The sequence below is a fragment of the Ranitomeya imitator genome, chromosome 9 (genome assembly GCF_032444005.1).
Source record: "Ranitomeya imitator isolate aRanImi1 chromosome 9, aRanImi1.pri, whole genome shotgun sequence".
NCBI classification, from domain to species: domain Eukaryota; kingdom Metazoa; phylum Chordata; class Amphibia; order Anura; family Dendrobatidae; genus Ranitomeya; species Ranitomeya imitator.
Window position 1 is genome coordinate 36726752 of NC_091290.1, and position 12691 is coordinate 36739442.

At 44.9% G+C, this 12691-nt stretch overlaps 1 protein-coding gene across 1 annotated transcript in view; it reads right to left on the minus strand.

Annotated features, from left to right (window-relative positions):
- Nucleotides 1-12691, minus strand: part of PLCB3 (phospholipase C beta 3) — a 104478-nt gene that overhangs the window by 17986 nt on the left and 73801 nt on the right. Inside the window, exons 15-22 of the mRNA XM_069738792.1 lie at nt 12272-12376; nt 12105-12169; nt 11921-12017; nt 9081-9165; nt 7108-7232; nt 4046-4200; nt 3773-3934; nt 3545-3644 (exon numbers count right to left, since the gene is read on the minus strand). Of these exons, the coding sequence (XP_069594893.1) occupies nt 3545-3644; nt 3773-3934; nt 4046-4200; nt 7108-7232; nt 9081-9165; nt 11921-12017; nt 12105-12169; nt 12272-12376 (894 nt within the window). The remainder of the gene's footprint in view (nt 1-3544; nt 3645-3772; nt 3935-4045; nt 4201-7107; nt 7233-9080; nt 9166-11920; nt 12018-12104; nt 12170-12271; nt 12377-12691) is intronic.

Here is a 12691-nt window from a genome sequence, read left to right on the forward strand (position 1 = left end):
GGAAGTGCTGATTCCTAGATTAAAGTTAGTACTGGAGGAGGCTGGACGCCAAGGGTATCTCCCAGCATCTATGAGGGAGGCCACTATAGTGGTTATTCCGAAGGAGGATAAGGATCTGGGGAAGCCTGAGTCATATCGGCCAATCTCTCTGTTAACCATCGATGTCAAGCTCTTGGCCAAGGTGTTAGCTTCCCGTCTTTCCAGTGTCATTACTAATCTTGTACATCCGGATCAGTCTGGTTTTATGCCTGACAGATCTACAGCGGTTAATCTGCGGAGGTTGCATATGAACCTGCAGCTGAAGTCTGACAACTGTGGCCGAAGGGTTATTGCGTCCTTGGATGCCCATAAGGCGTTTGACAGTGTGGAGTGGGGATATCTTTGGCGGGTGTTGAAGTGTATGGGTATTGGTCCGCAATTTGTGGCGTGGACTCAACTGTTATATTCACTACCAACAGCTAGAATTAGAGTGAATGGGGAACTCTCTCAGCCTATAAAGTCGGCCAGAGGTACGAGGCAGGGTTGCCCACTGTCGCCCCTTCTGTTTGCCTTAGCGGTGGAGCCACTGGCCGCCAAGATACGACAATCGGATGAGGTCCCTGGGTTCAGATATGGGAGTGTTGAGGAGAAGATCGCGCTATATGCAGATGACATCTTACTGTTCCTGGCGGACCCGGATGAAGCTTTGAATGGGGCTATCGAGATCATTGGGAAATTTGGAGACTTGTCGGGATTGAGGATAAATTGGGATAAATCGGTCCTCTTTGAGGTGGATGGGGTGGAGGAGAGCAGAAGTGAGCCATTGGGAGAGGGGCGGCTTAAGGTGGCATCCCTTTTCAAATATCTGGGAATATGGATCTCGATGCCAGTTACAGAGTTTTTGTATAGGAATTTGACACCTCTCATGGGCGCCCTTAAAGCAAAAGTGGATGCGTGGAATAAATTGCACCTATCGGTGGTGGGTAGGGTTAATCTCATTAAAATGGTTCTGATGCCCAAATTACTTTACGTCCTACATAATGCGCCAGTTTGGATTCCACGTGGGAAATTCCGGCAGATTAGTGCTCTTTTTAGAAGTCTGATATGGGGGAGGCGGTACCCACGTATTCGCCTGGAGACGCTTCAGCGACCCAAGGAAGATGGAGGATTGGCTTCACCCAATCCGGAGTTATATTTTCTTGCAGCCCAGAGCCAGCATTTGAAGGGCTGGGCGCGGGAGGCGTCTGCCAGTGCGGTACAGCACTTGATGGAGAGGGTGACGGACCGACGACCGGTGGTGCAGTGTCTGGAGGATGGCTCCTTGAAAGTATTGGGGAAATTATACCCAACTATGTTTTTGATACATAAATTATGGACCAGACTGCGACAGATTCGGGGGGTTACGGGGCTGACTAAATTTACACCGATATGGCTTAATAATAATTTGGTTGAGTTTGCGGCCCTTGGAGTGCTGGCGGAGTGGCAGGCCAAAGGAATCCACTTGGTGGGTCAGATAGTTCAACAACGAGGATTAAAGTCCTTTTCGCAGCTGCAAGGGGAGTTTGGATTGAGACCGACTGGGGAGTATCAATATGCTCAGATGAAACATGCTTTTAAAGCTCAAAACAAGGGCGGTGGTATTGAGATCCAGGAGGACATAGTTCTGGAATACGTATGTGGGGAAGGATCCACAAGGGGAGTCATTACCACCCTTTATAAGGACCTTCTACATGCATATTTGCTAGACTTCCCCCTAAAAGCGAGAGCGAAATGGGAAAGAGATTTAGGCCCAATGGAGGATGAAACCTGGGAGTCGGTGTTGGAGTGGGTTCCACGAGTGTCGCTGAGCGAGCCGTATAGACTATCGCAGCTGTACATCTTGCACAGAGTCTATAAATCACTGGAAGTGTTGTGCAGAGCGGGGTTGCGGGCTGACTCTGAATGCCCGAGATGTAAGACTGAGAATGCAGGAATATACCACATGATGTGGACATGTGCAAGACTGGTTGCTTTCTGGTTGGTGGTACTGAGCCGTGTGGAAGGGGCGTATAAATGCAGAGTGCCGAGAGATCCGATGGTGTGCCTACTGGGATATGTGGAGGAAATTAGAGTGGATAACATCTGGAAGATAGCAATAGCTAGGCTATTATATATGGCAAGGAAGGTAATAGCAAGGAACTGGATCAAGGAGGAACCGCCTACAAGGGGGGAATTTCTGAAATATGTTAAACATGGTCTCAATTTGGAAAAGGGGGTCTATAAAAGACGTGGGAAAATAGAAACGTTTGACAAAATGTGGTCTCCGTGGCTCGAGCTAGGATGAGTAGTTATGGGAAATGGGAGGATGAGGGCCTCTGAAAGGAAGAGAGTGCCAAAGGAACAAGCGGACATAAGTGAGTCAAATGGCTCAAAGAACCATCAATACTGGTAACAAAAGTATAAATGGCTATGAGCTGTCAGGGGAGGGGGAGGTTTGGGTTTTGTTGGGATTGTTGGGGATTTGGAAAATGTAAAATTTTGTAAAATAATGGAAAAATGCATAAATTGTATTGTTCATATTCGACTTTAATAAAAACCTATTTTAAATAAAAAAAAACAGGATTTGGGAAGCTCCCCAACCATCATATAAACCCAAGAGAGTGCCCGAGGCTCTGTCAAATCAATAAATCTCATCTTCTAATGTACGAGAACCATTAATATACCAGTAAACCCATCAATCAATAGCTCAGAAAAAAAAATATATGGAGTGTTCTTAATCTATCAACTCTAAAAGCCCCCATACAAATGATAAAAAAGTGGTCCGAACCTGCCAAATTGGCAGGACTAGCTCGACATCTGATATGTGCGGGGGCCCCCAAAAGATGATGTCAGGGAAGAGAAAGAGACAGAAAATGAGATTAAAACCTCCGATCGCTTATTTTCAGGGGAGAGGAGTCTCTGCTAGAGATGTCTGATCGCAACTTTCTCCCTTTTGTCCATAAAAAAATAAGATTGCTAGCCAAAGCTGAATGTTCATGTGTGTACGGGGGGAGTCGGGATCTGTTGGCCGACTGGACAGCCATCACATGTGTGGAGCCAGAATAGCTCTTCATATCGGATCTAACCCACACATTTAGAGAGGTTGTCTGCATTCAGCAAAATTCTGCAAGCAGCTCATCCCCTTCCCAGGTCCAGCGCAGTATCTCCGCCCCTGCCCTCCTCTCTATTTGTCTGCTGTACTGGGGAGGTCATGTTGACAGGGCTGCAATCAATCACTGAGCTCAACGACATGTGACGTCAACATTAGCAGAACAGATGAACTCAGTGATTGGCTGCAGCGCTGTTGACATCACCATAAAATAAAGACCAGAGCAGTGGTGGAGGCACATCACCGGACCCAAGGAGAGTGTGTAAAGCTCAGTTTGTTTGGTTGGAAAGAGGTCAACTTTCCAGATGACGTTAGAAGACACTTCCTCATTAGAACAGCCCCCCGCAGATGGCTGGTCCATCAGCCAGGGGGTCCCAGACCAAAAGAGGCTCAGCAGAAAAAGAACACAACTTTATTTCACTTTTCTTGCAGCCTCACCAGGACGTATAGCCGAAACCGGGAGAATCCTGTGACCGACAAACTTTCCACCTTCTTCAAAGACAGCGATGCGAAGCGAGGCGAGAGTTGGGAGCACCACCTAGAGGATTACCAGGATGAAAACATCAGACACCGAAAGGATGGTAAAGAAGTACAGTCTTAGAAGAGGAGAGAAAGTGGAAGCCTGAATGTACGGAAATGAGAACATTTCTCAAATTCTAACCATACCTTATGGAATATAAAAGGCTCCTCATCCCACACAGGATTAAAGGAGTTTCCCTGGGAAGTTTTCGTCCTAAACTTCCTTTTCGTGTCAACAGGCAAACCAAACATGTCCACCTCTACGTATATTCCAACACGTTTATCGGACAGGAACTGCCCTGAAATGATCTGGGGAGAAAAAAAAATAAAATAGAAAAAAGAAGACATATTGCAGACGGGGGAAGATTTCTTGGTAAAAGTAGCATAGGAGGAGCACTGCAGCCTCTCCTCTTTTCTTACCTTAATTTTCACTGTATTCGCTACAATCCCATCCACAATGTTTTCTGTGAAAGGATCGAATGGCTTGTCTTTTCGGCGCATGAATTCAGGCTTCAGGAGGAACCCACTGCGTCTGTTATACTCAAAGATCCCCATATTCAGCTGCATGGGCAGGTCTGCGAGGGACAGAGACAGGACATTATATATATATATATATATATATATATATATATATATATATATATATATATATATATATATATATATATATATATATATATATATATATATATAGTGTTGATGCAACGATGAAAGGAAAATGCAGCAGGAAGGTGAATGTGGTGGGCCGGCAATGGGAAGCGGGGTTAGATAAAAACAAAACTCTTCCCCAGATAGATAAGAGGGATAAAAACAATGCTGGGAAAATGCAGCAACCGGATAATAAAGCAATAAAATATAGAAATCACAGATTGTCTGTGAGATGACAATGCTGTGCATCCTCCATACATTTCTAGGTACAAGTCCCGTGCAATCACTACCATTATTGGGGCTAGAGTGACATATTGGGAAAGTGCCATCATTTTGACTCAGATTGGACACAAAAATAATTGACAAACCTGCCTTGACTCGCAACCATTTTCGAGGCTGTGTACATAATGGGGCAGGGTGAAAATTAATCAATTTTAATGAATGAAATGTGCCACAATTTTGGTAAAAATTGGCAAAAATTCTGGGGGGTAAAGTAAGTCACCCTAGAGGTGGTGGAAGGGTGAGAAGAGTGTTTCACATGTAAAAGTAATATGCAATAAAATTTTGGAGCTCAATATTGGTCTAATTGGTCAACCAAGGTGCAAAGAAGAGAAAGCGTCTAACGAGGTGGACCAAAGTAATCACCCATCGGGCGCTATATGTTATACATAGGGGGCGCTATATGTTATATATAGGGACATCTGCCCGGTCTAGTGTTACGCTGCCTAAAAATAACGAGGTAGTAATGAATTTCCCCCAATTCGGGTCTAATAAAAGCAACGCTACTAAATAGGTCCGACCCTACAGTCCACCGCCACAGAGACAGACGGCATTGGGGGTGTTTGGTGCCCGCTAACACTCAATTGTGCAGAACTCTGAAATGCCATCGCGTCTTGGAGCGTTACCATCCAAACTGTACAAAAGCGGAGGACTGGGAGCCGAAGCCAGAAGTACACAGCCATATTTCACACAGTGTTGTTCTGAGGATCTAATATTAGAGCGGGCACCGGTTTATAAATACGGCATGAAGCTATGTGGGCATGATTAACAAATGGGACACAGTGTGAACACTAACCATAACAGAAGGGAACACACTCTGACAATGGCAAATTATAGCTCGGATTTTTCTACAGCTATTGCTCCAGTTTAGGAGCTGGGCACCGCGCATATGTATGCGCCAGTAGAATTGGACCCTTCATGATCGCCTATTTCACGCACGTTGTTATGAAAGCGTTAAAAAAAAAGAATAACTAATAATAATAATGAATAAAAAAAAAGACCAACTTTAATGGGTATGTACACGTTGCTCCCATTTATTGGGAATAAAAAAAAATAAAAATCAACTTTGTATACAGGCTTGATTAAAAATACCGTTTTGTGTATACAGCACAAATGCAGATCTAAAGGTCTCCATGGATACAGACTACAAGTAAACCCAGTGTAGTCTGATGTCACTGTTAAACACTTTTCCATATCTTGTCAAGCATTGTAAACTTCTAGCCTGTGAGACTGCAGACTGGTGACTCCTCACATCGCGTGCACGGTGCGCTGAGGAGACTCCGGCGCTGGGCGTGGGCATTCGTGTGACCGCAAGTATGCGACTTGCATGCTCCCGGCCACATTCAGACTAGACTTATCCATCCTAGCTCAATACCAGGGCTGTGGAGTCGGAGCCCATTTTGGTGGAGTCGGAGTCAGTGTCATGGAAATTGAGGAGTCGGAGGTTTGGCTTACCGACTCCACAGCCCTGCTCAATTCACTTGCATAGGAGAGGCCACCCAAGTCTAGTCAGTATGAGACCGCATGTATGCAAATCATATACTGCAGTCACAGGGTCGCTACAGGCTTATAGCCTGAGGCCAGAAAACCTCTTTAAAGGAGTATTCCAATCTTCTTTCTGTCTTTCAAAGCACATCGCTCCTCTGCCTCCCAGCTTCCTGAAGAATAACCGTTTGTAGGCATGGTTGCACTGCTGATCCAAACGGATTGCTCTGCCATGCTGCTTGCAGAGGTAACGTTACCTCTGTAGCATGGAAGAAGCACAGAGGCACCGCAGCTGGACAAATCCAGCAATTTGGCCAGATTCAGAGCGGCGCGAGCAAGGAACAAGATGCACATGCTCCTTGCCTAACTAACCTGCCTCTCTGAGACCGCAGAGGTGACCGGTAACCCTCCATTCCTGCGCACAGAGAGAATTTTTGAGAAAAGGTAAATTGCAAAGTTACTCGTTTAATAGAAAGCACTTTGCAATTTTAATCCTTGAAAAGACCCCTTGAAAAGTCTTGCTTATGTACATTTTACAAGGATGTTCCACTACATGATCAGATGTTGCAGTAAAAGAAGATCAGCCATAAAACATCCAACATTTCCATATTCCAAGAGTTTTCGGGGATTCAGATCTTCTTTGACAAGCTGCGGTATGGAGGATCTCATTAATGACTTTCTTGCCTATACTGAACCTGTCAGTCATATCTCACGAGGGCTGCTTAGCAATACGCTCCTGGATTTAGAAGAGATTGGTGCTGACGTTTTTCTCTGCCTGGGTGATGGTAGTAGGTGTTTCCATGTACTGACGTCAGCTTTCAATGTTTCTATAAAAGGAGATTTATTTGGCTGTTTTTTACGAGTTTTAGCGAATACTCCACATTTTCGGACAATGAATTCCATAAATGGGCGACATTTGTGGTTTTGGCAGGTGTTGTTAATAAGAGTTTTCCCGATTCATCCAAATTAATAGTAAAACCAGATATTTGGCACCTGCTGATTGCATGGAGAAGTCAGAAATAACACGTAACAGCAATTATTGGCAAATATTGAAGAAATCGGAAACTTACCCAATGTCTGAAAGTTTAGCGCCACCATCTGACATCCCGCGTTCCAGAAAACCTGGGGCATGTAATTAGAGGAATCTACCCTCGTTCCTTTGGGGTAAATACGACTCAGCTGCTTCTTGTTATATCTGAGAGCAGGAAATGTGAAGGAAGAAGCGGGTAGAAAGAGAAAAAGTGAATAGTAAGAGAGCCTAAGAAAGATGGAAGTCAGGGGAGAAGAGGGCCATATGGCATGGGGAGAAGTGGATGAAAAAGATACACTGGAATTAGAGGGAATAGGTCGCCAGGTTTTTGTCAGCATGATGTAGAGGCGGAGACCCTGATTCCAGCGATGTATCACTTACTGGGCTGCTTGCTTCAGTTTTGATCAAATCCCTGTTTTATCTGCTGCAGATCTACCAGTTCTCTGAATGCTGAGATCTGTATAACCCCGCCCACACCCCTGATTGGCAGCTTTCTGTGTACACTGTGCAGGCTGCCAATCAGTGGTGGGGGCGGGGTTGGACTACATGTACATGGCACAACACACCTAGTCCTCTAGCTATAATCTCCTGCTGATAAAACACTGATTGTATGCAAACAGCAACAAGCCGACTGGCAAGTGGCACATTGCTGGAATCAGGGTCTCTGTCCTTCCATTATGCTGCTCTCAGATTAAATATCAAAAACCTGCTAACAAATTCCCTTTAAAATGTAGCGTTAGGTGTACGCAATAGAGAAGAAATAGTAAAGCGGAATAAAAAACTAACTGTGTAAAATAAATAAGGGATTTTATGCACTGCGGCTTGAATAAGTGAACCATATTTTTGAATTTCTTACCAAGCGGTGAAATCACTGGCTGTCCCAAATGTGAGCAAGTTTATCAAAGAGACAAAATAACTGTTGAGATCGGTCAGGAGCAATTACAAGTGAATCTTTCAGCATAAAATGACTGTGCAAACCAAGCAAAGGCATGGTGCACCCTTGCTGTGACTGAGAACACTCCTTGTTAGTGAGGAGTTAGCGGGCTCAGATAAGTTTTTGTCGTTTTGCTCAGGTATATTTCAAATGAAAAATGAACCTATTTAGCAAATAGTCTTCAGTAATAACGTCCCACTGGTTTATGTGCACAGCTCCTTTGCAGACCAATGCATCTCCACGGGAGAATACTATAAACGCACACCATGTAATCTGGTCCTGATGCTGCACTTTGTTGCCTTCATCTGCCTCCTACTTTTTGCCAACCTGACAAATTATAAGTTGCAGACATATAGAAGAATGACTAGGGAGCCAGACTACACAGAGTTTGTTTATAGTCTGTAAACTTGGAGATGCAAAGGAGATTCCATTAAAAACACAGTGGTAGAGATTTAGTGAAGACTAACCTGGATCCATGTTTTAATTTTTGATTCATTGAAACAACATAAATTTTGGTTGTGAAGGAGTACACAAGTTAAATACAGTGTAAAAATCCCTGGTCTACCCTGATTCTGCCGTTTTTTTCCATTTTGTGCTGCGTCACTCCATTGCAGAGATATTCACATTTGTTTCCTCCACAGTGCACTATGTGAAATCTCTTCTTGTTGAGCAATTGAACGTTTCTTCAGTCTTCTCCGAGGGAGGGAACTTTCACTCCTTCCTCTCAAGACTGCCTGATCATCTGCCGAGCTGCGATTGGTCATCATCTGGAAGGGGTGAAAGCACAAGCTCCCAGAGAAGACTGTGAAGGAACGCCCAGTTGCACCACAAGCAGAGATTTCACATAGTGCTCTCCAGAAGAAACAAATGTGAATATCTCTGCAATGGAGCGATGCAGATCAAAACGGAAAAAAAGTGGCAGAATCAGAGGACCTCGGGGATTTTTCAAAGGTATTTTATTTAACCAACTTGTTTTGAGCAAGTCACCGGTCCCCTTTAATTACGGTAATCTATTCTTTCACACACAAACTTTTTCACATTTTTTGTTTTAAGATTTTAAAAAGGGACTATAAGGATACTCGACAAACTCCATGGGAGATTTAGTGAGCTGTTCCAGGGCTTTAGTCTCAACAAAGGAAGACATTTCATAATATTTATTCCGCTCTGCGAGAGAACGAAGGGACGGAGCGAGAACAAAGGAAGATGAGGAATGCAGGAGATGAAATGAGAAGACGGTGTAACAGTTATGATGACACCGGTTTTTAGAACAATAAAAGGGATAGGAAAAAGCAATTAAGAAAAAAAAAAAACAACACACATTATCAACAGCTTTCCTTAACAGCAACATTTGCCATATTTATCCAACCAGAACATTTGAACCCCTTCCGTAAAGTGAGAACTTCCACTTTTGAAAATGCTTTCCTTTTTGATGGACGGTAGTGACTGTAGATTCTTTTATTTTACTACGTGGCTTTTTGCAAAGGGAGATGAAATGAATAAGCCTGTGATTGTAATGCAAGAGAGATGATGTCTGTAGCCTCCCTCCACTCAGAGATGAAGCTCGGGAAATAGGGACCTGCCTCGATTAATTAAGAATTCCCAAAATTTGTGTTCTACACCAGACAGCCCACTCAACGTTTGCAGTAACACAACAGTAAATCGCCCCACATCAGATGACTGATCTCACCGCTCACGAGAAAAGAAACAGAATACACAGGATTCCTGCAAATACTGCTGTGCGCGAGGGCGGAAAAGAGAGGAGCTTCATGTAATATTACCATAACCAGCATCTGTCTATTTTTTCATTATTTTTTTTTATACTTTATTTTATGCCTTTAAAAATAAATAAAATGCAAGATGGAAAAAACCTATGATAACCAGCATCTATCTATTTTTTTATTATTTTTTTTTTATACTTTATTTTATGCCTTTAAAAATAAATAAAATGTAAGATGGAAAAAACCTATGATAACATAATACTGGTTTGGTATGGCGAACAGCAATCATCTCATGAAAGCTTTTACCTGGTGACATACATTAGACAGGTGTTCAGCCGAAAGTCATCTCTTACGTCTCCCCCCACACACAGGAGCGTTCCAGTGTTCCCTATGAAAAAGCCGCTGCCAAAATCATTTGGCAGCGGCTTTCCTTGCTGACTTCTATTCTTCTACTGTGGTCTCCTCTGCTTCCAGCGCTCTGGTCAATCCAGCATGGTTGGTGCAGAGCCATGGCAAGCACTTTGGTATGTCTACCCTGCCTGTTGTGTGCTGAAGGATGGGCACAGGCTGATGATGTTGGCGTTGTGTCCATTCCCAGCACACACAAAGCAGAGGAGATGTGGTTTAGACTTAAGGTACCTTCACACTAAACGATATCGCTAGCGATCCGTGACGTTGCAGCGTCCTGGCTAGCGATATCGCTCAGTTTGACACGCAGCAGCGATCAGGCCCCTGCTGTGATGTCGTTGGTCGGGGCTAGAAGGCCAGAACTTTATTTGGTCGCTGGCTCTCCCGCTGACATCGCTGAATCGGCGTGTGTGACGCCGATTCAGCGATGTCTTCGCTGGTAACCAGGGTAAACATTGGGTTACTAAGCGCAGGGCCGCGCTTAGTAACCCGATGTTTACCCTGGTTACCATCCTAAAAGTAAAAAAAACAAACGCTTCATACTTACCTTCCGCTGTCTGTCCTCCGGCGCTGTGCTTTCCTGCACTCACTGTGAGCACAGCGGCCGGAAAGCAGAGCGGTGACGTCACCGCTGTGCTTTCCGGCGGATGGGCTCACAGCCAGTACAGAGAAGCAGAGCGCCGGGGACAGACAGCCGAAGGTAAGTATGAAGCGTTTGTTTTTTTTACTTTTAGGATGGTAACCAGGGTAAACATCGGGTTACTAAGCGCGGCCCTGCGCTTAGTAACCCGATGTTTACCCTGGTTACCGGCATCGTTGGTCGCTGGAGAGCTGTCTGTGTGACAGCTCTCCAGCGACCAAACAGCGATGCTGCAGGGATCCGGATCGTTGTCTGGATCGCTGCAGCGTCGTTTAGTGTGAAGGTACCTTTAGGGTACCGTCACACAGTGGCACTTTTGTCGCTACGACGGTACGATTCGTGACGTTCCAGCGATATCCATACGATATCGCTGTGTCTGACACGCAGCAGTGATCAGGGATCCTGCTGATAATCGTACGTCGTAGCAGATCGTTTGGAACATTCTTTCGTCGCTGGATCTCCCGCTGTCATCGCTAGATCGGTGTGTGACACCGATCTAGCGATGCGTTCGCTTGTAACCAGGGTAAACATCGGGTTACTAAGTGCAGGGCCGCGCTTAGTAACCCGATGTTTACCCTGGTTACCAGCGTAAATGTAAAAAAAAAAAAAAAACACTACATACTTACATTCCGGTGTCCGTCAGGTCCCTTGCCGTCTGCTTCCCGCACTGACTGACTGCCGGCCGTAAAGTGAAAGCAGAGCACAGCGGTGACGTCCCCGCTGTGCTGTGCTTTCACTTTACGGCCGGCAGTCAGTGAGTGCGGGAAGCAGACGGCAAGGGACAGACACCGGTCCTGCGCTTAGTAACCCGATGTTTACCCTGGTTACCCCGGTTCTTCGGCATCGTTGGTCGCTGGAGAGCTGTCTGTGTGACAGCTCCCCAGCGACCACACAACGACTTACCAACGATCACGGCCAGGTCGTATCGCTGGTCGTGATCGTTGGTAAATCGTATAGTGTGACGGTACCCTTACCGTGCCATGTTGGATTGAAGAGAACCAAAACGGTGGAAGCAAAAGAGGCGGCAGCAGGAGAAGGGCAGACGTCGGCAGGGAAAGTGACTATATATGCATTATGTGTAATCACTTTTTAGGGAAAGGTTGGGGGGGGAACGCTTTAACGTTTGTTCTCCTCTGAGCGCACGTCTACTCACTGTTGGCCACGTCAAATGACTTGAACTTTACAGGTTCAACGTAGTTAACAAGATTGGACATTTCCTCAGTGGCACTGACTTCACTACTTGCTGTGCCCTGGAAAACAGAAATAAAAAGTCAAATATTAACCACGGAAGCTAATAAAATGGAGACAAGTCACGTGTTTTTGACCATTACACTAACCTCATCGGATTTTTTGGGGTCTGTAGGTTCTTCATCTTCCTCCTCTTCGCTATAAGCATCACGGTCTAAGGAGCACGACAAAAAAGGTGTGAAGTTTATAGAGAGTTTATAGAGCGTGCATCATCCAATCATATAGACAGATACGCCCCACAGAATAGAAACATCACCTATAGACTTGCGCGGTTCTGCACACTTAGGAATCCGCTCCTCGATTTTCTCATCACCATTGGAAAGGGTTAAAGAGACGTCAGCCGAGTCGGAGGCCAGAGTGCCTGCAACCAGAGAATGGATATTCGGTACATGATGTGATACATGCTTAGAATTATTGAACTTTTTTCTGCACGTGCAATATGCACACTGTCAGGATTGCGCTCACAATGAAGGTCATGTTCATACAATTCTGCTTCACTCAATGCTCCATTCAGAGAAGCGGATGAGAAGTTAATCGGCATCTGCCCGCCGGTCATACCAATCGCATCCTTAAGGTCACGACCGCTTTATCAGGCAACAGAGTGGAATCCTAACAGTGTGCACATTGCAATCTGTAGTCAAAGTTTAGCTGAAGCCTAAAAAACTAATAGAGAAAC